General features: G+C 39.9%; 1 protein-coding gene across 1 annotated transcript in view; it reads left to right on the top strand.

The window, feature by feature from the left end:
* The window catches only part of UIMC1 (ubiquitin interaction motif containing 1), a 115,456-nt gene extending 90,479 nt beyond the window's left edge, over positions 1–24,977 (top strand). Inside the window, exons 11-15 of the mRNA XM_036751979.1 lie at positions 16,934–17,012; positions 18,632–18,800; positions 20,097–20,160; positions 20,538–20,580; positions 22,336–24,977. Coding sequence (XP_036607874.1) covers positions 16,934–17,012; positions 18,632–18,800; positions 20,097–20,160; positions 20,538–20,580; positions 22,336–22,537 — 557 coding nt within the window. The 3' untranslated portion in view covers positions 22,538–24,977. The remainder of the gene's footprint in view (positions 1–16,933; positions 17,013–18,631; positions 18,801–20,096; positions 20,161–20,537; positions 20,581–22,335) is intronic.
* The last annotated feature ends 2,387 nt before the right edge of the window (positions 24,978–27,364 follow it).

Raw genomic sequence — 27,364 nt, 5'->3', positions numbered from 1 at the left:
GTTTAATAACCTGGTCCAAGAGTCCCCTTTACAACATCCCCAACAAGTGGTCATCTACCTTCTGCTCAGATACTCTGGTGAGGGAGAACTCAATATTCATAAAATAACCATTACTTGTCTTATTATGAATAGTTTAGTGGGGTCCTAAGTCATATTTCCAAATAACTAATACAAATAGGAGTAAGTCTTCACAATGTGGTAAGGGTACAAATGAGAGGGAAATCAAAGAGGGCAATTTCTAGGAATACTGCCTTAATTTTCTTTTTTGATCAAACCAACCAAACCCTTCTCATATAGAATAAAAATTAAATCTCAAAATATTTCCCTAATCCCCACATTCCCTACGATCCCTGCCATTTCTACACTTAAAATTTTCAAACCTCACTTGTCTCATTGATATAAAAAAAGAGTATTATATGCCATGCAGTTGCAGTACAATAGAGAAATGGGTGGTTTCTTGGAAGCTTACATTCTGTTCTCTCAGAGACTTAGTACAGTGCCATGCTTCAGTCAAGGATACTCTCTAGAAATTCAAAATGGAGAGCTAAAAACTTAACTGGATGAATTTCAGTGGTTTCAAACTACCTGTCTCTAATATTCCAGTAACCATTAAATGTCTATGTATGCAAATACTCTGCTTGATGCTGCGGATAAAGAAGTTTATAGTGTAGACCCTTTTTTCAGGCTGAACTCAGCTTTATTGGGGTAGGAGGGAAAGAAAGGCCTGTATCCAGATAACTGTGAGCCAAGGTACATTAGGTAAGAGCAGAGCCGGTGGCCAGTTAAGGTTCTGTGAGAGATGTGAAGGGCTAGAAATCACTTTCTTCTGAAATGGGACTTGAAGGAAAAGCTAGAATTTCAGATAAAGTTTGCTGGGGGAGGCTGGCACTTGATTTAGGCCTTGCAGTGAGGTTGGGGGACCTTACCCTAGAATTGGGGCATGGTGGGGGAGGAGAAGAGTTAATTGTAGGCATGAGGAAGAACATGGATAATCACTGCAACAATAACAATACCTCATGTTTATATGGCACTTTAAGGTTCGCAAAGCACTGTACATATTATCTCATTTGATTCTCATTATAAACTCTTACTTTACAGATGAGGAAATTAAGTCTGAGAGATGTTAAGTGACTTACCCACAATCACACAGTTAGTACTGGAGGCGGGCCTTGACTGCAACTTCAGTACTCTTGACCACTGTACCACGTAGCTCAGAATTAGGAGAGGGCAGGACAAGAATAGGTGATGGAGATTATCATGGGAACATAGGGTAGATGAAGTGTGGTTGAATGAGATATGGTTGGATTTAGGTTTTAGGTTTTAAACTTTACAGGGCTTTAATTGCTAAGATCAATGATTTATTTAGCAAGTAATGGGGATTCATGGAAAAGTTTTAAAAGGAGTGGCACTTTAGAAAGATTCTAAGGTTCCTCTAATAGTCTGCTTCCCAGATTTTGTCTAGAACCCTGGGACAGCAAGCCCCTTATTTTCTCCTAAAGTGGATTAGAGTAGAAACTGACAAAGCCTCCAGTGTTTGAAGCAGAGGTGAAGCTGATGTTGCAAAAAGGCTTAATCACTGTGAATAGTAGTGGCACTGTGTAAGAGAAAGCATATGAAAACTGATGTAGAAAAAAAGAGGGGCAGTGTGTAAGAAGGGCAGTTGCTGTAAGGAGTTGAAAGAAATCTTTGCCAATGATTATGGGAAAGGGCAGCAAAAGATCGGAGAAGACTGTTTCATGGAGAGTGCCAGCAGGAGTCTTTTGCCCCAAGTGGTATGTTAGAGGCATTAGGAAAGAGCTCCAGATTTACAGGGGTTGTTTGTAACAAGGAAAATCAAAGGTCCCAAGCAGCCTATGGGGTGAAATCTCTTAGGGAAAGATTTAGGTTCCAGGGGTGAGGAACCTGCGGCCTTCAGGCCACACGTAGCCCTCTAGGTTCTTGGGTGAGGCCTTTTGACTGAGTCCAAGTTTTACAGAACAAATCCTTTTATTAAGGGGATTTGTTTTGTGAAGTTTGGATTCAGTCAAAGGGCCACACTTGAGGACCTAGAGGGCCACATGTGGCCTCAAGGCCACAGGTTCCCTACCCTTGATCTAGGTGCTCATATCAGTAGGTTTAAGAAGAAATACAGGTTCCACCTCTTCACGTAGGATAGATGATGGCCTTCAGAGGACTTGATGGTGGTTAATAGTAATAATAAGAGCTGACATTTTCATAATATTTAAGATTTACAAAGTGCTTCATAAATATTATCTTCTAGGATAAATCTTTGAGGGGTGGAGCCAAGATGGCAGAGTAAAAGCAAGGACTTGCTTGAGCTCTCCCCAAACCCCTCCAGATACCTGTAAAAAATGACTCTAAACAAATTCTGGAGCAATAGAACCCACAAAATGACAGAGTGAAACAAATTTCCAGCCCAAGACAACCTGGCAGGTTGATAGGAAAGGTCTGTTGCACCAGTCTAAGAGGAGAGCACAGTCCAGTGTGGGCCATGCTGGCACAGATGAGGCTGGAGTAGGCCTCAGGGGACTGAATCACTGGCAGCTGTGGCATTTTCCAGACTCTTCAACCCATAAATGCCAAAGACAATTTAGAAGGTCACTAAGAATAGTCTTTCAGACCTGGGTGAGAGAGGAGCATGGTTCCACCCCAGCCCCAGGGCGGCGGCAGCGGCCAGCAGCTGCTTCCAGAGCTCTTGTCCACAGACAGTGGGGGGATTGAGCATCTGATTTGAGGGGGATTGCAGGGATCTCCTTGCTGGTGCTGGTGCAGGATTCTCTTGCTTTGCACTGCTTGGATCTGGGTTGCAGTCCTGGGTGATGGTCCTGGGTCGAGGAGTGCTGGCCTGGTGGAGCTTGTGGCACCAGTGGAGAGGGAATCCTGCTCACAGTTTGAAGATAGAAAAGAGTGCTTGTAGTCACTCACAAACCAGAGCACAGGCCAGCAGAGGAGTAAACACCTCTCCTTTGATCATACCACCTTGGAAGAACTGAAAATTTACAGGTCCCTAGAAGTATCTTTGAAAACAGCTGCACAAAACCCCTGAAGCTTGGGACAGTACAGCCTCCACACTGGAAGCAAAGTGCTACCTTAATAAAGAGTTCAAAAGTCAAGTAATTAGCTGGGAAAATGAGCAAACAGTGGGGAAAAAATCAGACTATAGAATCTTAGTTTGGTGATAAGGAAGATCAAAACATACAACCAGAAGAAGACAGCAAAGTCAAAGTTCCTACATCCAAAGCCTCCAAGAAAAATATGCATTGGTCTCAGGCCACGGAAGAGCTCAAAAAGGATTTTGCAAATCAAGTAAGAGAAGTAGAGGAAAAATTGGGATGAGAAATGAGAATGATGCAAGAAAATCATGAAAAACAAATCAACAGCTTGCTAAAGGAAACCCCAAAAAGTAGTGAAGAAACCTTAAAAAAATAGACTAACCCAAATGGCAAAAGAGGTCCAAAAAGCCAATGAATAGAAGAATGCCTTCAAAAGCAGAATTGGACAAATGGAAAAGGAGGTTCAGAAGCTCACTGAAGAAAATAATTCCTTAAAAATTAAAATGGAGCAAATGGAAGCTAATGACTTTATGAGAAATCAAGACATTATAAAACAAAATCAAAAGAATGATAAAATAGAAGACAATGTGAAATATCTCATTGAAAAAACAACTGACTTGAAAAATAGATCCAGGAGAAAGAATTTTAAAATTATTGGACTACCTGAAAGCCATGATCAAAAAAAGAACCTAGACATCATCTTTCAAGAAATTATCAAGGAAATCTGCCCTGACATTCTAGAACCAGAGGGGAAAATAGAAATTGAAAGAATCCAGCTATCACCTCCTGAAAGAGATCCCAAAAGGAAAATTCCCAGGAATATTGTAGCAAAATTACAGAGTTCCCAGGTTAAGGAGAAAATATTGCAAGCATCCAGAAAGAAACAATTCGAGTGGAAACACAATCAGGATAACACAGGAGTTAGCAGCTTCTACATTAAGGGATTGGAGGGATTGGAATATGATATTCTGGGGGTCAAAGGAGCTAGGATTAAAACCAAGAATCTCCTACCCAGCAAAACTGAGTATAATCCTTCAGAGAAAAAAATGAATATTCAGTGAAATAGAGGACTTTCAAGCATTCTTGATGAAAAGACCAGAGCTGAATAGAAAAGTTGACTTTCAAATACAAGAATCAAGAGAAACATGAAGAGTTAAATAGGAAGGAGAAATCATAAGAGGTGAGAGAGGATTGTACTGGGAGAAGGAGAAAGAGAGAGGTAGAAAGGGGTAAATTATCTCACGTAAAAGAGGCAAGAAAAAACTTTTACAATGGAGGGTAAGGGTGGGGGAAACGGTGAGAGGGAATGAGTGAACCTTACTCTCATTGGATTTGGCTTAACACATTTGGCTTTACACCCTCAATTGGGTATGAAAATCTATCTTATACCCTACAGGAAAGTAGGGGGAAGGGGATAAGAGATAGAAGGGTAGGCAAAAGGGAGGAGGGGATAATCAGAAGTAAACACTTTTGAGGAGGAGCAGGGTCAAAGGAGAGAATAGAATAAATGGGGGGAGGGATAGGATGAAGGGAAATATAGTTAGTCTTTAATAACAGAACTGTTATGGAAGTGTTTTGCATGACTATGCATGTCATGCCTCTATCGAATTGGTTGCCTTCTCAATGAGGGTGGGTGGGGACGGAGGAAGGGAGACAATGTGGAACTCAGAGTTTTAAAAATGAGTGTTTAAAATTATTTTTACATGCAGCTGGGGTATAGAAATCTATCTACCTGGCCCTACAGGAAAATGAAAGGGGATAAAGGAAGGCGGGGATGGTAGAAGGGAGGGCAGATTGGGGGAAGGGGGTAATCAGAATACATGCCATCTTGGAGTGGAGGGAGGGGAAAGATGGGGACAAAATTTAGAATTCAAAGTCTTGTGGAAATGAATGTTGAAAATTAAAAATAAATTAATTTTAGAATAAACTTTAGAAATTAGTGCCACAGCTAGTATCCCAGAGATGCCTGAGGTTTGAACAGAGGATATTCTTATAGCCACTTTTTTGGTATTTCATGATGAATATCTTTGATAGGTATTGTGGTGCTTAGAAATTCAAAGACCTTTTGCAGCTGGAAGAACTTTCAGAAGTCTTAGAATTAAGGATTAGTACCCTATCCTAGACATGTTATTGCTGAGCTCTGACCTCTTTGCTAATATTTTAGGTGCAATCTTTTTTTCCCTTGTGCTGCTTAGTTTTTTTTCTTACATACTTTACTGTTAGTTACTGAAGCATTTTTTATCATGTAAAATTTACCAAAATGTATTAATAGATTGGTTATATGATATAACTTTTGGAATGGCTTTCTGTTTGACTTATGTCTACTTGAGTCCATCAGAGTCTTAGATTCTGTTGTCTTCTCTTATTATCTTTGACTGTATCATTACTGCTGACACCTCAGCTATGGCCTTTCCATTCTGACTTGCTGCTAAAGATAGCCAATCCTCAAGATTTTTTTTAACAGGTTCCTTCTGCTAGATGTGCTTTGCTCAGCGTTTTCTGGAAAAAATAGATCTGATTAACACTTGAGTTAATACTCAAGCACACTGATATTGGGAGAAATTCTCTCACTGTGCTATCTAATCATCCGTTTTGTTCAGGTGCCTGCAGCATTTTAAGAAATAGGATAGTTCATGGTATTAATTATAGAGCAGTGGTCTCCATCATGATTTTCCTGGAGTTACAACCAGGACTATGAAATAAGCCCATATATAATTGTGTGTATGGTTTGTATATATCAATAATCCATGCACTCTATTCTCAGGCATTTTTTAGTTTTATTATTGTAATCCCTGAGGTCCTTAAAAAAAAAAAAAACAAAGAAACCCAAACTTAGATTATCTCATTCAATCCTCAGGAATAGACCTTTGACTTAGCTACCACCAGCATTATCTAAGGTACCTCATTGTACTGTAGGGGAGTGAACCTTGGAATTCTTAAAGGCTTTGCAAGTCTAGCGAACCTACCAAGCTTAGAGATGCTTAAGTATATAGATCTGGTAACTATCAGTATAGAAGCCACATGATGGAAGGACAATTAGACTAGCAGTCAGGAGATCTAGTTTTGAGTTCTGCCACTAGCTATATAATCTTGGGCAAGTTGAGGCTTAATTTCCTCTGCTATAAACTGAAACAAAGAGGGTGGTTTGGACAAAATGGTTTCCAAGGCCCTTCCCAACTCTTGACAATTTATTAAACTAGAGAGGAAAAAAGGTGTTTATGTGTGTTCAGGTGGCTTTCATATCAGTCTTGGGTCTCTTCTTTTTCCTTATTATAGTGAGTGGGAGGATATTAATTTGTATCTGTATTGAGGCATGATCTAAAATTATGCTGCTTCAGAGCCAACCTAGTTTGTACTAGATTGAAGAAGTGATACTGAAGCTGTGTTTCAGAGCCTCCTTAGAGCTGCCTCCCTCAGTCGTACTGATTGTATTTACACTTGGAAAAGAGGTTCTTAGCACACAGCATTGTACATGTGACAGTAATGGCTTACATGCTGTTTGTCAGCCAAGGACCATCTTAGCTAAATACTCAGAGGCCACTAAGGGATACTTTTTTTTTTTTAACTGAAGCAGCTTATAAAGATCACCTACTGAGGTATGGAGAAATTGTGATCTTTGTTAGTGGAGGGCCTATATCACTGAGTCATGAAGATTGCCACATCAAAAGTAAGGTGATGTAATGGATGAAACATTGACAGAGAAGTCTTCAAGTCTAGCCCCCAACTCCACTCTTAGGTTCTACCATCATCGCATGTTCTGTCCTCCTGTTCTTCAGTTGTTGATGAAAAGGTGGCCATTTTCTCTCTCTCTCTCTCTGTCTCTCCCTCTCTTCCTCTCTCACTCTCTTTCTCTCTCCCCCTCTCCCTCCCTCTTCATTCCTCTCTTTCTGTTCCTTTCTCTTTATCTCTTCCTTCCTTCCTCTCCCTCCCATCTCTCTTTCTTTCTTGGCCTTTCTCTATCTCTCTTACTTCCTTCCTCTCCCTTCCTCCCTCCCTGTTTTTCTCCCTCTCTCCCTTCCTTCCTCCTGAATTTCACAGACCCAAAAAACCCCAACATTCCATATACAAAGTAGAATGGAAGAAGATTATAGGTGAAACCACTGGTTTCTATTACTTACTACTTAATTTTAAAAAAATTATGATAAATTCAGCTTGTTACTTTTGAAGCTGTCCTGCTTGTCTGTGTCTCCTTCTGACCTTCTGTTCTCTTTTGCACTTTAAGAAAATGCTTAAATGACTCTACTTTTTCTTGTGGTCTCCCTCTGTGTGGGGAAAAAATATTAATCAGAATCCTTGTAACAAATAAGCATATAGTCAAAACAAATCTATACACTGGCCATGTCCAGAAATGTGTGTCACTCCCTCTGTCAGGAGGTATAGGTATCATGATTCATCATCAGTTCATTTCTTTTCTCCTGGTTCTGCTCACTTCATTATACATAAGTTCAGACTACTCAGGATTCTCTGAAATCATTCTTTTTACCATTTCTTATGGTACAGTTATATTCCATTCAGTTAATTCCATTACAATTACATGTACAATTACAATGATTACAAATCATTACTGTGATTTGCCTTTTTTATTTCTGTGTTGCTTTTCTGGAGATCTAAGACTAATAGTAGTATTGCTGGGTTAAAGGATATATATAGCTTAGTGACTTTGGGGGCATACTTCCAGAATACTTTTCAGGATGGCTGGGCCAGTTCACAACTCCAGCAACGCACTAGTATGCCCTTCTAATATTTGTCATTTTCCTTCGTCATTTTTGCTAATCTGATGGTGTGAAGTGGAACTTTAGTTGTGTTAATTTGCATTTCTCTGATCCATCCTCCACGTCACTGTCAAAATAATCTTTCTAAAGTTCATATCTGACTCTTCTGTTGGGGGTTGTTTTTCCTCCCAAACTAGTTTCTGTTGCCCCTATGATAAAATATACCCTCCTCAGATCAGGGTTGGAAGCCTATCACAGGCTGAGCTCGGCCTGCGTGGACACCAAACAGTGTTTCCCATCACAGGCTCCCCATCACAGGCAATCCCCATGTCTCCTGTGGCCTTTGCCCAGGCTGTCCCACAGGTGTGGGATGTGCTCCCTCCTCCGAGGCCCCTGGTTGTTTGTACTCACCCTCCTTAAGTCACCAAGGACATGTTGTGAGTGACATGTTGTTCTACCTGGTAGAATATAGGTTCCTGGAAGGAGAGGATGACAAAGGTGATAGGGTGCCTTAGAGTTGGTCCTTTCCCTTCTCTGGGCCTCTGTTTCTCCATTTACAAAAATGAAAGGATCCAACTCAAGAGTTAAGAGAGTTTAATCTCTTAGTAGGCAGGTAGGTGTGAAGTGGGCAAAAGGTGGGACTTTGAGTCACAAAGAATTGAGTTCCACTTCTACTTCAGACACTTACAACTAGCTGTGTAATTGCAGACAAGTTCCTCAGCCTTTCCGTGCTAAGTGACGTACAACTGTTATCTTGTTTTATTCTTACAGTCCTGGAAGGTAGGTGATATTTTCCTCATTTTACAGTTGATAAAAACTGAGGCAGACAAAGATTAAGTGACTTGCCCAGAGTCACACAGCTAGTAATTGTCTGAGGTCAGATTTTAACAGATCCTCCTGACTTTAGGCCCAGCGCTGTATCCACTACACCCCCAGCTGTCTCCAGGGTCCCATTTCCTTCCCGTTCTCACTCTCTCATTACCCTCCCTCTTTCCAAAAAGGTGAAATGGTCAATTATTTTTGATTAATGCTTTTAAAAATGTTCTTAATGCAAGAAGATTCAATGTCTGATTTCTCTAACTTCTCTCATAGAGGAGATAAATCTCCCCAAATTATCATTCGACATTGAATCATAAACCTGTTTCATAAGCCCCATAGACAGTGTAGTGTAGTGAAGAAAAGCACTGGATTTTGAGGCAAAAGACTTAAGTTTGAGTCCTCCACCTTCATCCTCTCTTCCACTCCCTGTAGACAGCTTTGTCAGGGCCAGGCAGTAGCTCAGGCAGCGATGAACTCGTAGATGTTACACAGGCTGCTTCATCTCTCTGACCTTGTTTCTTCCTCTGTAAAGTGGGCAAGAATAGTTCTTGCACTTCCTATATCACAAGATAGTTGTTAGGGAAATAGTTTAAAAGCTGTAGATCACTACATAAATGTGAGTTACATAGATGACTTTTAAATAGGTGGTTGATGCACACACCTGGCTATGTCTTTCAGACCTAAAAAGAATTTCTAGGCTTTCTTTCAAACTGTTTGATTAAACATAAAGATTCACAATTCAGTAATTCCTTAAAGTTGCCTGGGACTTTTAGATTTAGTTGGATTTTTCCCGTACAGACTCTTTCTTCATAGATCTCAAGAGGATCTGTAAGTATTTCTTAATGATCACATTTGTCCTTGCAATAAGAATTGCCAAGCCCTTGCTAAAACTTGTATTAGCAAGACTGACTCCAGGAACACCAGAGATTAAGTTGAAGAGCAGAGTATTCAAGTACACCACTGGAGAAATCTGGTTTATTTCAGAATCCTAAATAATCCCTACAGTTTGGGTGGGTACAAAGGGCCTGGGAACCTTTTTTTGTTCCTATTCAAATCCTCCTAACCCAACCCCCCTCCAAAAGAAAAAAAAAAAAACTTCTGGAATGGTAGCAACCATGAAACCTATATAAACTTTCTCCCAGCAGTGTACCCTTAGTTAAACTCCAGAAAAGGCCTGAGAGAGCACTCTATGTTTTTGTCCTTTAGCTTGCTTACTCTTTCTGGAGTGCTGACAAAAGTATCCTCTTTTTTGTGTTACAAATCCAGATTTCTCTGTCACAATAAGTGATAAAATTTAGTGTACTTAGAACTTTAGGTGGTAGCAAATCAGGAAGGGAGAAAGAACTTCTTTCTGAGACTTTCTGTAGATCAGTCTTTGGAAACTTTTAATTTGAGTTGACAAAATGATTTTTTTAGTTTAAAGCTAGGAAATAACACTTATAGAAACTGAAGAATTAGAAGAATTTCAGAAGTCATCCAGTCTAATCTGTGCTTCTGTAATAGACCACATCTGTGAATTCATTACCTCCTAAAGTAGGATTCGCTTTTCTAGAGCCAAAATCTGCCTTTCTGAACCTTCCACCCATTGCTCTTAGTTTTGTCCTTTGGGACCAAGCAAAACAAGCCTATATCTTTATAGGGTGATACATCTAAAGGTAGAAGAGACTTCAGAGACCATCTCAGGCCAAATCCCTCATTTTACAGAGGAGGAATCCATCCTCCCCATGACAGTTAATCTGCCTCCTAAATTTTATCTTCTCTAGGCTAAACATCCCTAGTTCTTCCAGATGGTCTTATATTTTATGGTTTTAAGTTCTTTCACAATCCTATTCACTCTTCTAGTTGTATTCCAGTTTGTCAGTTTTCTTGCTAAATAAAATGTGACACCTAAGAGTTGGATGGGGTATTGCAGATTTGGTTTGTGCAAGGCAGAGATTGGAACCATTATCACTTTTTACCTTTTGGGTGATGTATTTTGTTAATGCATCTTAAGATTGTGATAAGCTTCTACCCATCCCCATGTCATTTTCACGAGAATTATTGCCTAGTTATGTCTTCCCAATCTATTCCTACTACCCCACTCAACCCCATGCTTCTTCCCTTTAGTGGTTTTACCTGTAAATTTGGAAACAGCTATGACATGCCATCCCCAAATAGTGTAACTTAGAACATCACCATTTAGTTTATCTTCCCTCTTGAAGAGCTATAGCCACATTTCATTAAGAAAAAAGTTCGAATATTGGTTATTCCAAATATTCCTCTATGTAGACAGCATCTGTCAGAGAAAAGAGTATTGGATTGAGAGGCCTAGGACTTGAGTTCAAATCCCAGATGTATCCCTCACAACCTATGTGACCTTGGCAAATAACTTCACATGCTTGGGCCTCAATTTCCTCATCTATAAAATAAAGAGATAATTTGAATTAGGTCACTTTTAAGGTCCCTTCCAGCTCAAAGGCTTATTATCTATTCTATTATATTCTATCCATTCAATTTGAGTAATTGATAATACTCCTAAAGTTGCTATGGTTCTATATCTTTGTTATTCAACCATATACTTCACTTTCTGTTTGCTTGTCTTGGGGTTGGAGGGGTTGGAAGCTAAGCTACTGCTTTGTTTACACTATGAATAGCTCTTCTGGTTGTTTAAGTCACCTGTTTGTCCCTGTGGTCTGTTTAAATATCTGTACTTATAGTTACATGCTAAAACCTGTATTATACCTGTCTGTTAAAATTGATGTACAGCACACATTTAGTATTGAGTGCTAATTTGTGAAGCACCTGTCTTCAAGTCAGGCTAAGTTCTTGGAATAGATTAAGAAGCATTCTAGAGTATCAGGCCACTGGATGAGATTTCTGGGGAAAACTGGGCTGCTAGTGGCAAAACTTTTGAAAGGCAGCGCTTCGAAGGATTGCTTATTCCTATAAAATACAAGTGTCCTTTACAGTAAACTGCTATCCTCCTTTGCCATCCTCTTCTCCCTTTTACTTCACTCTCTTTTGTTGTTGCTGTTTGGTTCTCGAAGAGTTCCATGATGTCAGGAAGGTAATGCCATGACATGCAAATGAATTGGATTTAAGTGAGAGAAGGCTGTGCAAAGTTACAAGCCTCACTATCTTCTGCGGAGCCATCTGGGTCCTGTGACAAGATATAGATCAGGGTGACTGGTGATGGCCTTAGATGCAGTGGGAGACCTTGGCATTTTTAAGCTAAGGTCTTTAACAGGTCTCAGTTTGACTGAGGCAATGCCCATTCAGTGATTAAGGCTAGGTAAGAAATGAGGCATAGAATAGCCTCTTTTACCTAGTCGTGTTGTGTGTTGTGTCCCATTGTCGTCATCAACCCCCCCACCCCCACCCCAATCAAATCAGGAGGGGAAGACATTGAGGGTTTTTGGCCAAACAGAAACATTTGCTATTTACATTCACTCTGAGCCAATCAGGACCCAAACAGTGACCAAGTGGGACTTGTTGGCCAATCAGTGAGAGCCAGAGTGGTTTAAGTTTAAGAAGGCATGGTCCTTAAGAAAAAAATGTAGCCTGTAAATTCCCAGCAATTAAAATTAAATCAATTTGATTAATTAATCCAAATTCCTTTGGGCTGAGCACCCACAGGTAAGGGTATGATACTCTTACATGGATAGAGGGAAGGGAAGGGAAAGAACAAAAAAGAGCTGTGTTACCCAACTGGCCATTTCTAGTAGGGTCCCCAGTGGGGCAGCCCTACTGCTATTCACAGAAGTTGTTGTTTGTCCTTTGTTCTTGAAGAGAACCATGATATCAGGGAGATGATGGCAAGACATATAAATGAATTGGATTTAAGTGAGGAAGGGCTGTGTAAAGTCATCAGTCTCACTTTCTCCTCCAAAGCCATCTGGGTCCACTGACAAGATATAGATCAGGATAACTTGATGAAACTGTGAAATAAGCCAGTAAAAGTTCCAATACTTTGTCCCCTTGGCTCACCCAACTCAGAAAAGGCTGATAAGAGCATGTAGGGATCTTTTTTAGTTGCAAGTCCAGATGTCTCCCCACAAACTGATTCAAAATGCTATGTTAGAGTAGTTGAACAGTCTTTGTCAGCATGCTGCACTATGTAAGTTAGTAAATTAATACTATGAAATTAATACTAAACATTACCAACTAGTAACACCATCATTGTTTCCTATCCATTTTTCTACTGTTTCTTGCACATTTGCTTGCCATATAAGTAAAGACACTCAAGTATTTATTTAGTTCCTTCTATGTTCTACATTTAAGCCCTATAATGGATACAAATGAATATTAGATTTGTGCCATTGTCTCCAAGGTCCCTACAGTACAGGTGAGAAGACATAATTAATAGTTATGAATGAGAAACTAACAAGTGCTAAGTTGAGATAGTAGTTCAGCAAAAGAGAGATCATAGGTTTAAGGATGGAAGGGACCTCGAAGGCCATCTTGTAGGAAATGTTAGAGATGGGATTTGAACTGAGGTCTAATGACTTCAGAGCTATTTTTCTACTTACCATCCTGAGAGCCATATCAATATAAGTTGGAATGGTTGGAGAAAGTTTCATATAGGAGCTATGAAACTTTCACTGGATCTTGAAGGAGGGTAGAATTTTATAGGAAGAGAGTACATTCTAGGTAAGTGGAATATGCTTGTGTATAGGTGTGTATGTATACATAAGTATATACATGTACACACATATGTATATAAACATTCACACTATTTTATGTATATAAAATATAGTATATGGGGGTGTGTACGTGTACAGAAAGAGGTATATATACATAGTGTCTAGAAATACAAGAGAAGAAGGTGTCCTATCCGTTTCAAACTAGAACAAAGTTGCTAGAGACTAGAAAGGAGTAGATTTAGTCTGGAAGCCAAGAAATTTGATCCAAGTGCTTGGAAGTATGTGACTGTTGCCAGGAGTATAGGCTTCCTGGGAAAGAGCTCCTCTGCAAGTAGAAGATTGTAGGTTTGGAGGGGAAGGACGGATGAGGCAGCAGGATTGGCCCGAGAGTAATAATTAGCATCAGTCACTACCATGGTTTTCCTCTGTTTCTGTCTAGGCAGAGCAGGGCTGAAGGTTTGGCATTAGACACCATAATCATAATTGGCATGCTCCAACTCTGATTGATTGTGTCTGTTTCCCCTCTACACCAGAGCCTACATCATGACATTTGGAATGGCTTCTAGAACTAGGAAGACCCTTGTTTCATAGAACGCCACTGTGTTGTTTTTAGCCTCTGCTCCTTACTTGTGATGATATCTTTAAAGGAGAGTAGTGATTAAATTTGGGTTTTATCAGCCAGAACTTTGCTGACTACCTTAATGTCTGGCATTATCCACATGATAGACTTAGTCCAATGGGCAAATATTGAGTTATTCCAAGTCTTCCTGTAGATTGGTTCCTGAATATTTCATTAATGATTCTAGTTGAAGACAGAAATGTTTTTGAATGCTTAGCACCTGAAGAATATACAATCTTAAAGGATTAACTTCAGCTAAACATTTGACAGTCTTATTTTATCCTTGTGGTCAGATGATAAAGTATGGGCCAGATGTCAGTACAGTTTTGATGTATTTGAGCCTCATTGGTGCCCAAAGTAGGTTGATGAATGAATCCATGTCATCCTGAGATAAAATCTCTAATTATATAGACTTTATTTCTGGCATTTTCCTGTTCAAACTTTGTATATATTACTTGGATGAAGACGTAGAAGCCTTCTTCAACAGCTGCTTGACACTTTTTCTTTCTTCTTGAACCCAGATGGCAGAAGTATTGAGGGAGAGTGGGGTATGGAGAGGCAAATATGGGCTTCATATAAATAAAAACACTAAAGGAATTACTGTTGTCCAAAAGTAGAGTGAAATGCCCTAGAAGATGGCGAGCCCCCATTACTGGATATTTTCACAGAGGTTAGAGATTGTCAAGAACTTTGTGAAGGGGATTTCCACTGAGAAATGCATTTGACTAGATGACCTCTGAGTTTCTGTGCTTTTCCTTTTTTCTGAAAGTAAATAATACATGTTAACATTTATTTTCTGCCCACTATGCTCAATTCACTTGAGGCCTTTGTGTTTTTCTTTTAATATTTCATGGATAACCAGTAACATTCAGCGTTGTCCTTCACTCTTGTCATAAGACCACCTTCTTTTTTGGTCATGTGTGTTTTTCATCCTCTGTGACATTTTTCACATGTAAAACATCACTAAGATTATGCTGCAACTATTTTCACCCATTGTTGTGTATTTTTGTTATCCTTTGGATGACACAAACCAGGGAGGGATAGCTAATATTAGTTGACAGAATTAAGAGTTTAAGTTATTTGAAGAGACTGGAATTTGGGGCCCAAACTAATAAATTGAATCTTAACAATGGCAAATACAACATCTTCCATTTAAAAAAAACAATTGGTGCTTGAATGTATTATGGGAAAGACCTAGCTCAATGTGCACTAAAACTATAGTGAAACTACTGTGAACTTAGTATGTATCAGTAGAAGCCTGGTGCCCAAGTCAAGGTCATTATCTAATAGTACTCTGCACTGCTTAGGTCACATCCAGAATATTGTATTTGGTTCTAGGCACCACATTATAAGAACACTGACTAATTGAATTCTTTTCCAAGTAGGGCTACTAGAGTGGTTAAAGATCGCATGAACAGCAAATGAAGGAACTGAACAAGAAAAGATTTAGAGGGCTGTCTTCAGATATCTGAAAAAAAGGAAATAGAATTGTTCTGTATGACTACAGTGGCATTCAACTAGAATCGATTTGTGGGAGTTGTAGAGAAGCAGTTTTCAGCTTGATGTAAAGGTTGAAGTTCCTAATACAACTGTCCAGAAATGGAATGAGCTCCTTCATGAAGTAGTAAGCTCTCCATCACTAGATGTGTCTTGGCATAGGCACTATAGTTCACCCTCTCTCCCCATGCATATAATTTTGGTTTTATCTTTGACTCTTCTTTCTCATATTCAAGTTACCAAGTCCTATCCATTCTACCTTCATGATAGACATTGAATATCTGTCCTCCCCCTCCTCTCTTTCCTTATGCCATCAACCTAGTAAAGGCCTGGAATATTACTCACCTGGACTGTTGTCAGTAACCTCTTAATGTGTTATCTTGCTTTGACTTGTTCCTCCTTTCAGTCAATCAAATCAGTCAATAAGTGAACATTTATTAAGCTACTCCGGCAGGTACTGTGATAGGTGCTGGGGATTAAAAAACATGAGCTGCCTTAGAAGGTGGTAGGTCCTTATTATTTGATATTTTCACTCAGAGGTTGGATGAGCACTTGACATAGTCATGTGACGTTGGTGCAAGAATCTTCAGTGCTTGCTGTTTCCTCTCAAAGTTCAGGTTCCTTTATCCGGGCATTCAAAGTATCATACCGTTTGAAATGCACATCTTCCCCTCTCCCCACCCTTCCAGCCTTATATCACTTGCCACCCTACTCCCTATACCCCAGCCAAACTAGACATCTCTCTTCCCTCAGCACACATCGCACTCCCCTGCTTCTCTGCCTTTATTCATGCTGTTTCCTATCCCTGGAATGTCCTCCCACCCCTTCTTTGCCTCTTGAATTCCCACCTAACTTTGAAAACTCATCTCAAGTACCATATCCTCCATAAAACTTTCCATGACCCTTCTTCCACAGCCTTCTTCCCCTTTGGTTTGACTTCTGTAGTGTAGTCATCACCTAATATTTTGTATTGGGGTTTTCTGTGTTTGTATCATATCCCTTTGTTACTTCATAATAGCAGAGACTAACTTAACCTAAACTTATAGTCTTCCATAGCACCTAGCACAGATCTTTGCAAACTATAGGTAATCTATATCTGTTGGAAGAGTAAATGAATAAAAATGCTAAAATACTATCATCTTGCATTGTAATACCTCAGTGTCATGGGGGAGGGGGCGGGGGAGAGGAGGAGTTAACTTTTAAGTGATTTAAGTTAACACCAGTATTTATTTTTCCTGGATAAATCTGCCTCAGGTAGGTTGTTGCCAAAAAGACCTTTCCTAGAGGGGCTAGAAATATCAGCCTGGCCCCTTGAGTGGATTGGTTTGACTATTCACACCTTCTAAGTTGATGGGAGAAATATTGCTTCATGGAATCCCAGAGCCACCTCTGTGTATATGGTACAGATGTTACACTCCACACAATGGAAACAGTGCCTTTGCATGTGGTATTCTTCCCTAGAGAAATGGAATTTGGATAGGGCCCCATATACAGAATGTCCTTCAGATTCTGTTCTGGGCATCTTGCAAGACATTCAGTGAAACGCCATAGCACTGCAGGAAAAGGAGCAAAACCTCCTGCAATCTTAACAGGTTTCTCTTCTTTTGAAAGTGTTGACTCGGAAACGGAAACGGGCCAAGTGTAAGAGTGACAATGAGAGAGATATCCAGCCATCCCTAGACATTGACAAGTAAGTAGGTATGCTATGTTCTCGTCACTCCTGTTTCCTATAAAATAGCTTGTACTAAATGAGGAGTCCAGTTCCTGTTTCTAACTGTGCTTCTCTAGCATGTCAGTCACTGCATTATTTGGATAGCCTGAGTTTCTTTTCCTCCATCCCAAATTGCATCAATATAGGTTAGCCCCATTGCCTTTCCTCCAAACTCAAGAAAAAAATAAAAAATCGGAATTAGAAAAAAAATAATAAAAGCTGCCAATTGCCTCACCCATACCGCTTTTAGGCTCCCATTTTCTTGGAGTTCATATTCCTATGTGGATCCTTGTGCAGCTTTCAGAAAAGCGTGGGCCATTTTCCCAGTTTGTAGTTGAGAGCTGGGTTGCAGAAGGTTATGCAGTGAAATAGATTGGGCTAAAAGCATCATAAAAAAGAAGGGGCTGTTTGCAAATGCCCTTCCCTGGAAATAGTTGAGATACCACTAATGTTAAATTAGAGTGGCTAATTAATGGCAAAAATATTTAGCATCAAGATACAGATTGTTAGATCGTAAATCTTAGGACCAAAAGGAACTTTGAGAGGTCATCTGGTCCATTCTTTACTTCAGGCAAAACCAAACTTCCTGTTCATTCATTCATTTATTCAACAAACACTTCTTAGGGCCTGCTCTTTCAAGGCACTGTGCATGCAATTATCTGTCCCTTTTAAAATGTGTCCATAGAAGGGAGTCCACAAACTTTCTTAGTAGTATAAATTTCTTTACTCTATCTCAGTCTCTTCTTATCATGGTTATTAAACACAAGTGACCAGAAAGAAAAACTAAAGGTATTATGCCCAAGAGAGGCTTTATTTGGAATTATTTGGCTCCATTATGTTTCATGGCATTGCTGAACATGAACTTTCCCCTTAGCTCCAGAGAAACAAGACCCTCATTCCTTTATCTTTAATATGATGTTTTTGGTATATACTGTCTTCCTCCTTGATGCCCTGCTTAGATTATTTTATGGACTCAGCTTTCTCCTCAATCTCTAGCCCTGACTACTCTGGAAACTGCTGGTGGTTAGGGTAAGACAGAAGGAAACAAATATATGAGAGATGTTAAGATTATGTAGAGCTCTACATCAGAACCAGGAGTTTGGGGGAACTTCTTGGTTTATGATGCAGGTTGTGCAGTGAAGTAAGCACATAGAGTTGATTTACTAATGAGAAGACTACATCCACCCCCCGTAAAATGTCATCTTGATTTAATGTACTTGCTCCTTTTTCTGTCGAAATTTTAACTCTCCTTTGAAAAAAACCATAACACTTAATTTCAGCAGAGTTTGACAGAATGTTTTATATCTGAAGAGCAATCAGCATTGTTTGAGATAGTTAGAGGAGCTGATTTCATTACCATCCCACTGCTGCAGCAGCAGGGTACAGAGGAGCAGCCAGGGAAAACTGCTAATCACTCAGTCCTTTTGATTGGCGTCGGGTTAGTTTTATTGGTGATCCCGCTGAGCAAATCTGCATTGCTAGACATGTCTTCTCTGTGGAATAACTTGGAGAAGTAAAAACACCATTTGAGACATAGCCAAGAGCTCAGAGGCACAACAGAATACTAAAACCGCTTTCCTTTTCTCCTGGTTGGACAGGAGTGAGAAATGTTACCTCTGCAAATCCCTGGTTCCTTTCAAAGAGTATCCAAGTCATGTAGACTTCTGCCTTCAGATTGCAACGGATGACCAAGGAAACAAACTGGAAAGAGATGATGGACAGCCTTCAGATTTTGAGGGAAAAGGTGTGAGGCAGAGGAACACAAGGGTAAGTCCTGGGTTGGGTGAGATGTGATTTACTTTACATTCATTTCACCTGTGTACACTTCTTGGATAAAGGCCACATTGCCTTTTTGTCTTGGAATTATTCGTATTCTTGATCTCTAATTAGAGCTCTGAAACATGCAGAATAGTTGGAGTACCTGAGAACAACAGGGAGATAGCCATTTGGGGGTCCAGTCCTAGGTGCTGGTGCTTCTGACCTACCAGCTCGTTAAGATGGCTGTCTTGACCAGGAATTGGGGAGAGTATGCAGGCAATCTTGATTAAAGATTAGATGATAGAATTTTTCCAAATTCTGGATTCTAATAGAATAGACCATCTTAGAGCAGAGAGCAAAGTGTAGGTATCAGTCTAGTATGTGAGGTAAAAGAAACCCCTTAAGAAAGTTACTGCAGGAAGGTGTGACGTACAGCCGATTATATGTCAAGATCTAAAGGAGAATTTTTATTCCTTGGGACTGGTTAGTTCTTTTGGCTTCAGGGTATACATTTACTACATGGGACTATTTAATATCTTAACCTTCCCAACTCCACTACGGACCTATGATCTTTGAGTTAGTCATGTTGGGCTAATTCTGGACAAACTCTTAACTTGATCATTGATTACGGATATCAGATGGTTGCCAGTCTGAATAGGGTCTCTGTCCTTGGCCAATATTGTTCTTGCCTCAGCTGTACTCTAATTATCCATGGTTGTCTTCTTTTTTCTTATCTTTTTTATTGATAAATTTTGTTTTTAACACAGCTGGAAAATATAAAACAAAGACTCAAACCATAAAGTATACTTCTGGAAAATTGCTAATTAAAACAGCACAAGAGTGTTTACTAGAGTATATGAAATGGCATATATATTTGTTAAAAGGAAAACAATTTATCTTTATTTATATTTATTAGCTTTATCTTTAAGGTAGTACCAGCATTGTCCATGGTATAATTTCTGTGTAATGTCTTAATTTACATAATTGTAGTCAGTTCATAGGTTGATTTTTTGAATCTGTTTTGTTTTTACTTTTTTTTATCTGCTTTCTTCATAATTCATCATTTTCTGTTTCTTTGAATGTTTCATATTTGTCATTGCTTACAACTTATTCTTTGCCCTTCCTATCTGTATGTTCCCATTTGTTAGAAGGCAAAATATTATTTCTGGAAATGTCCTACAGCTTTTTTTTTTTTTTACCAGCAGAGAAAAGTGTGATCTGAGGTAACAGGGTTATATTTTAGGAATTGAATAGCATAGTGATTTATTCTGCAAGAAGGTAAACTGTTCTGTTTCTCTGTTCCAGGAAGGGAGTGGGAATGGAGGCCGACTTCTCAGCTTGTTGGAGCAATCTGAATATAAGTCTGCAGGTAAGCATAGAACCATGAAGCCCAAAGTGTTTTCTTATAAAGACTAATAAGGAAGCCCTAATCATTCTTTGGAGTTATTTAAGTGACACAGTTTGGCTCAGCCATATTTTTTTGGGAGGCAGTTGGGGTTAAGTGACTTACCCAGGGTCATAGCTAGTAAATGCCTGAGGCTGGATTTAAACTCAGGTTGAAAAACCAGTGTCTATTGCACCACCTCGCTGCCCCTTGCTCAGCCATTTAGCCCCTGAGGATTATTCCAAAGTAGTGTAGTGTAAAGAGGATTGGATTCAGAATTCTTGAATATGAATTCTAATTGTGTTCCTTATTCAGTTCCTTCTTCCATGGAAAACCAAGTTTTCTCTTTCCTCTCATCACAGAAACAGATACGAAGACAGAGTCATCAGAAGGAGAAGCTTTCAGGTGAATTCAGGACTGCTTTGGTATTTTGAGAATCTGGGAAATACAGACATGGTTACACTGTTTATTTGATAAGACATCTGTCTTATTATGCAAACTGGAAATACGGAAAGCACCACATAGCTGGATATGTTTCTGTGGCCAAAGTGTGTCTGGTACAAAGTTCATAATCCATTCAAAAGGTGGTCAAAGCCAAAATGTAGCCTTAGACTTCTGACTGGGATTAGCAGTCTGGGAATTTGGGTCAAAAGGAGATGTAGCTTTGAGAGGCTGAGATTCATATAGTAGACCCCTTAAGGTAACATTTATTGAACAAACATTTATTATATAACCTGATCGTATGGAGCGCTGTGCTAGGTACTGGGAGAGATACAAAGCTTAGAGAAGATACATTGATGCATTTGTCACGGAGTTTACATTCTAGGAAGAGAATGAGAGAGAAGCATGTATAACTGTGATATACAGTGTCACATTATAACTACATTAGAGAATTGGAAGCAAAGTGCTCGGGGCGGGGTTAAAACTTTACGGAGAAGGTGGCCTTTGAGTTGTATTTTAAGGATAGGGAGAAATTGATTAGGTGAAGAGACGGGAGTGAGGGCATTTCAGGCAGACAGAACAGTATGAACCATAGGTTCCCAAAAATGGGCAATACTGCCTGCCGGGGGAAGGTGCTGGAATGGTCCAGAGAGGTGGTAGTAGCCTCAAATGCAATTGGGGGGCACTGAATAAAAATAAGAGGGAAAGAAGAGAAGAAAATTTTGAAGAACTTCATACATGTTTCATCTATTGTAAAGTTAAAGTTGTGGTGATTACATTATTTTCCAAATAAACACACAAAATGCAAGTTATAACTGATCAGTGGTCAAGCCCGTTGACAGTTCTTAACAAGCAAGTGTTGGCAGACAAGCATGTTGAGCAGTATCAAGAAGTCCAGCATGCATAGGCAGGAATATGTGCATGTGATGACTTGTATACTATATGTACATGATGCAATATTGCATTATCAAAATTTCAATGCAAGAAGAACACAGATTTATAATAAATTATTAAATTTAAGATGCATCATTTCAAAAAAAATTTTTTTTGAAATGATGCAAATTAAAAAAAAAACATTAAAGAGTTAAAGTAGATTTCCAGGAGGATGCTGAATAATTTTTTTTTTGAAAAGGAGGCAGTAGGCCAAATAAGTTTGGGAGCCTCTGGACCAAGGCAAGACAATGGGCTTCCTAAGTGGGCAGGTACAACATGCTATTTTGCTGTGGCACTAACACACCTATCTTTGGAAGCTTTTTCTTTAGAAAATGGGGAGGATTCAGCTAATTTGTAAATATGTGATTTGGCATTTGGAAATGCTGTGTTTATCCAGAGGCAGACCATGACAGCTTGGACTTCCCTACCTTTTCCTGAATCTCTGAGTAGTCATTACAGAAAGGGAAAGCCAACAGCAATTCCATAAACATAAGTAGATAATAGAGAATGCATTAAAAAAATAATCCTTTTTCATGACCTGAAGATGCCCAGTACTTGTTTCTGAAGAGGATTTTAGGAAACTCTTCGTATGAAGTTATTTTACAAGTTAACTTGAGCTATTTAGTCTTATAAGCGTGTATCATAAGTAAGCCTCAGGGTTAGCACAGAAAAAAGGATGTCTAAAACTTGGTTGACCATAAAATTGGGATGGAGATCAGTTGAGAAAATGTGCTGGTGATTCTTTGGACCCTTTTGAACTTTTATTCATTTTCCCCTTCTCATCAGGTATCTTCCCTCAGAGATGGAGAAGGCAGATGGTAGCAGAGGAGACCAGAGCTCCTTTAACTCGGATGACTCTCCCATCAAGGCTTTTGTTTCTATTTCCGAAGCCAAGGATTGCCTGGTGGACTTTAAAAAGCAACTTTCCGTTCGACCAGGTGGTCGGAAACGGACCAAAGCGAGCAGAGGAAAGAGGAGAAAGTCTTGAGCTTCTTACAATGGAAGGCTGACAGATCCCTGGAAGAAATATGTGGCTGGACTTCTTTCAGCAGGCCCTCTGCTTATTCTGTCTTTACCCATTGGTTAGGGTCAGGCCATACCATTGTCATTATCAGTACAACTACGCAGTCTTTAAAAAAATATTTTCTATGATCTGTATAGGGAAACAGTGTATAGAATTTGTGTTTTCTAATTGATTGTTTGAAATTGCTTATAGTTCAAAGAAAATTTAAATATATTTATGTATGTTTATATGAAACTCTGAAGCAATAAGATGTTCCTTTCTTTCTTTTCTTTTTGGTTCCCAGTGTCAGACATACCAGTTTTGGAGATAAGGAATTACAGATCATGTATTTCAGAATTAAGTGCATCATTGGCTTTAGGTGTGTCCCCAGTGTTCTTCTTGATCTTCGGTCGTTAGTGTGCGTTGTACGTTCCCAGGCAGTCTCTGTGGTCACTCCCTTGAACTTTTCAGTTCTTTTTCTCCCCTGAGCTTCATTCCAAGAAGCTCCATCTTTCTGCAATATTCTTTCATCTACCTGAAGATTCCTGGCCTCGTTCTACAGTCCACATACCAGACACAGTTCTAGGTGGCCAATAAACTCCTGTTAGACAAAGCATTTTCCCTTCACAACGTAGCCAGTGGGAATGTCAGGTGTAACCTCTTGGTTAGAAATTAGTTAGCTCAGCTCTTATTAACGCCAGAGGTAACAGAAGCAGCAGAGAGCATCTCTGATTTCATGGTGAGTTGCACCATTGGGTGCTTCCAGTATAGAGCAGAGATGTGGCCCAAACTTTATCCAATATCCTAGTAGGATTTAGGCTTCTAAAGATGATAAAACATAATGCAATAGGAAAGGAAGATGTGCAAGGTATATGAGAGAGACGAAGCTGGGTATAATGGAGAGAGTACTCGCTGGACTTGGAATCAGGGGGCCTGGTTTTAAATCTTGGCTCTGCTTAATACCTAGGTGACCTTGGGAAAGTCATTAACTTTAGGCCTCAGTTTCCTTACCTTTAGCATGAGGGGTTTGGACTACAATAATCTTTCTTCCAGCACTAAATCCTATGATTCTTCTGTAAGATTCTTTGTGGCAATAAATCCCATGATTCAATTGATAAGAAATATTGACAGAGAGCTAGGTTTGGTCAGAGCCTCTTTGAAAGTACACCAGGAAGGTAAAGGAGGTGGCAGCTGGCTGAGAAGGGACCTTTGACTAGGGAAGCCTCAGCTAAGTTTCCTCTTACTTCTACTTTTGAAGTCCAAAATTTTTGTTTTTGAGAACTGGAGGGTAATGTTTGTTGCTTCTGGGAGGGGTTTGGTCTAGATTTCCAAAGGCGCCTGAGGTAAGAGGTAAAATTCAGGTCTAAGTTCTGGTTGAAACAACCCCATACTGTTTTGTTCAGGGTATGGAGTGCTGCTTCATAGTTTTTACTCTTTTTAAAGAAGATGGGAGATAAGGAAACATGAGCCTGGTCCTTTCTTGGTGAAAGAAGGCAAGACTATGGGGCAACCTAAATGTTTGCTGTCACTCTTGCTCCTTCCAAAATGCTCCTTCACATCCCCAAGGGGGCAGCAGGCTGACATTGGCACCACTTGCTGGGGGTATCATGACCTGTGCCAAACAGTCATTCTATACTCACGAGAGGGAGACCCCTCTACTCTTCAGTGCTGAGAAAAATGTTGTGTTTAGATGCTTTTGCTTCTTTACCTGTTTTCCTTCTAATGAAAAGCAGTTTATCAGTTATGCACCATCAGCTTGACTCATGCTAGTTTTCCCTCTCATTAAATGGCAACTTATTGAAGGTAGATCTCCATAAACAGGGGATATGGTATTTATATCTTTGTCTAAAGATTAAGGAAGCAAAGAGCTGATCCTGGAGCAGGAATTACTTTTCCTTAAGGTTGAGCAGTCACCATGCAAGTTTTGGTCAATTGAAGGAGGATAGAGATTGGAGCCCAGTAATCTCATGAATTCACTAACAGGAAGTCAGGGTGTTTTGTTTTTTACTTTGGAAGGAGGCTTCCTCTTGATATTTATTTTTTAGGGTTAGAGAATAAATCTTTCTCTCCCAGTTTCAGTCTTACTCTAGAATCTCCCCCAGCACCTGGGGCCTTCTTAGCCTGAAACACCTCATTGGTGAGTTCCTCCTGGGGCCTCTGTTTTGGGGATGATCCCAGGCTGGCCAATCTTCATTTCCTTCCTGGCTCTGCTTCTGACTTTCCAGACTTAAACACCACCTGCCTGTGCCAGGTACTTTCACCTCTCTTCCACCTTTGCAGCTTTCTTTTGTATGCTGTCTTCTCCCATTAGATTGTAAGCTCCCTGAGGGCAAGGGCTCTTTTTTGCTTATATTTATTTGTATCCCTAGAGCTTAGCCTAGTGCCTAACACAAAACAAATGCTTAATAAATGATTGTCTCCTTGCTGTGTTTTTGCCTGGTTTACCAGTGATAGAAAAGAAAGCAAACTGCCCCCGTGGGTTTTTCCTGCCTTAGGGACCTCAACACAGGAGGTTCCTGTCAGCTAGGAGATGGGGGAACTACCAATAGAAATGACTACTTTGCAACTTGGTTGACCTTATAAGTACTAAAAGCTGTTTTAATTTGTACTATCACAAAGAGCCTAGAATGTTAGAACTGGAAGGGATCTTTGAAGAGTATGCTTGAACTTGAAGAACCTTAGAACTAAAAAGGACGTCATAGTAGACTACATTTATATGATGATAATAATAGCTAACAATTGGATCCTCACAACAACCCTTGGAGGTAGGTGCTATTATGATCCCAATTTTATGCACGAGGAAACTGAAGCAAACAGAGGTTAAGTGTGCCCAGGTCACATGGCTAGTTAAGTGTCTGAGACCAGTTTCAAACTGGGGTCTTCCTGGCTCCAGGCCAGAGCTCTATCTACTGTGCCACTTAGCTGTCTATATAAAACTTTAGGGTTTACAAAGTATTTTCCTATTTATAACAATCCTGAAGTAGTGCAAAAATTATACACATTTTGCAAACAAGGAGACTGGAACTTAGAAAACTTAAGCAATTTTCCTAAGATCACACAGCTAGTATCAGAACAAGTGTTCTCATTGAATGAAGCCAAAATGCATCTTCTTGTAACAACCTATTATTTGTGGCTTTCTTTGCTTCAACCCTGTGAAGTAGGTAGTGTAAAGATGAAAAGATAGAATACTGGTGCTTGGAAAGATCCATGGAAAGTGGTAGACATCTTTTAGAAGAAGAAACAGTGAAGTGATGGGCCCAAAGTTGACATTTGTGGCAGCTGGGACTTGAACATAGGTCTTCTGTGTTTTTCCCAGTGTCATGCTTCTTCATTCCTCTGGTTCCCAGATTTGAATTAGTTACTTCCCCTGACCTCTTATATTTTCTGAGCTCTTGGAGCAGTTTAAGAATATTGTACTCTACCAGGTGGAGAAGTAGGGAACTAGTAGGGAGAGCCTTGCCTCCAGGTTTCGTTGTTCTTATGTAGTACCAGGAGTGCTGGATTTGGGACCACAGGATCAAAGTTCCAGTCTCACCTCTCTCACTGTTCGAACTTGGGACAACTGCTCTGAGCTTCAGAATGAACTATAGATGTGCATTCTGTGGTCTCTTCTAGCTCCAAATCTGTGATCTCAATTCATTGAGCAGAGGATTTATTGAAAATCCAGTAGGTTTAGGTTACGTTGAGTGCATGTTGGCAGTGGGAAATGCAAGAAGGTATAAAGAATCTTAACTTTGGAGGTGGACTGACTAAGCACACTTATCAGAAAGACACTACCTATAAAATTGCCTGCTTGTTTTTAAAGCCTTCCACCATGTGGTGGAGCTAAGTTCTGCCTATAGGGCAGGTCCAGAGCTAGAAAAAATAGATGTGATGATAGCACTATCACATTTGGCTCCAGATTTGAAAACATTAGCTTTTAGTGTCTTCTTTATGCTTTGTCTTCTTTAACAGCTGGCGTCAGAAGCTAAGAGCATGAGTTTGAACTGTGTCAGGATTTGTTCTTGTTGGTCATTGACCTTTGATGCTGGGAATGAGCCACTGACACCTTGTTTTGTTGCCCTTGGCTCTAAAGGGGGTCTTTGGGACTCCCTCCTCTCATTGTGTTCCCTCAAGAAAGAATAGTAGACTGGAGCCTATCTTTCTCCAGGAGGTATTCTTCCCTCAATTATTCCAAGTCAAACCCCCTAATTTTGTGGATGGAGAAATTTTTATCCATAGAGAAGTAATTTCTTTAAGGAAAGTGGCAAAACCAGAATTTGTACCCAAGTTTTCTGAGTTTAAGACCTGCTTCCCCTATGCCCTACTGCCTCTCCATACTCTCCAGCCTGGGCTATTTCTTTTGATACCCACCTGACTTTAAAGAATTCAGGAAGACCCTGAATCCAAAGCCAGAAACAAAGAGGGATAGTGTGTCTGTGCATACATATCTCAGACAAAGCACAGAGATGTAAACACAGAGTGAATTTGTATTGAACTTGGATCTGTGAAGAAGAGATGGAAAAATCTGGGAGAGGAACAAAGACAATGTCTGGGAATGGGCCCATGCTTGACTGTGTGAAAGGTGAGGCAAGGCTGCTATCTCAGGCCTTTAACCCAATGTTAGTGCCTCCCACTTAGTGCCTCCCACTTGAGGTTCTCCAAAGACTCACTGACCTCTTGACTCAATTTCTCAGTGCACTATTGGAGAGCACATGACTGAACTCATCGATGATTGGCTCTCTGCTATTGTTTTTCCATCCTTCCTTCTCGAAGAGGACCAATGACATCACGAGGGTGATGTTTTGTCTTGTGCCTGAATTGGATTTAAGT

This window comes from Trichosurus vulpecula, chromosome 3 (assembly GCF_011100635.1).
Source record: "Trichosurus vulpecula isolate mTriVul1 chromosome 3, mTriVul1.pri, whole genome shotgun sequence".
Classification (NCBI taxonomy): domain Eukaryota; kingdom Metazoa; phylum Chordata; class Mammalia; order Diprotodontia; family Phalangeridae; genus Trichosurus; species Trichosurus vulpecula.
The sequence above is the reverse complement of the archived record's forward strand: the minus strand, read 5'-3'. Positions and strand labels throughout refer to the sequence as shown.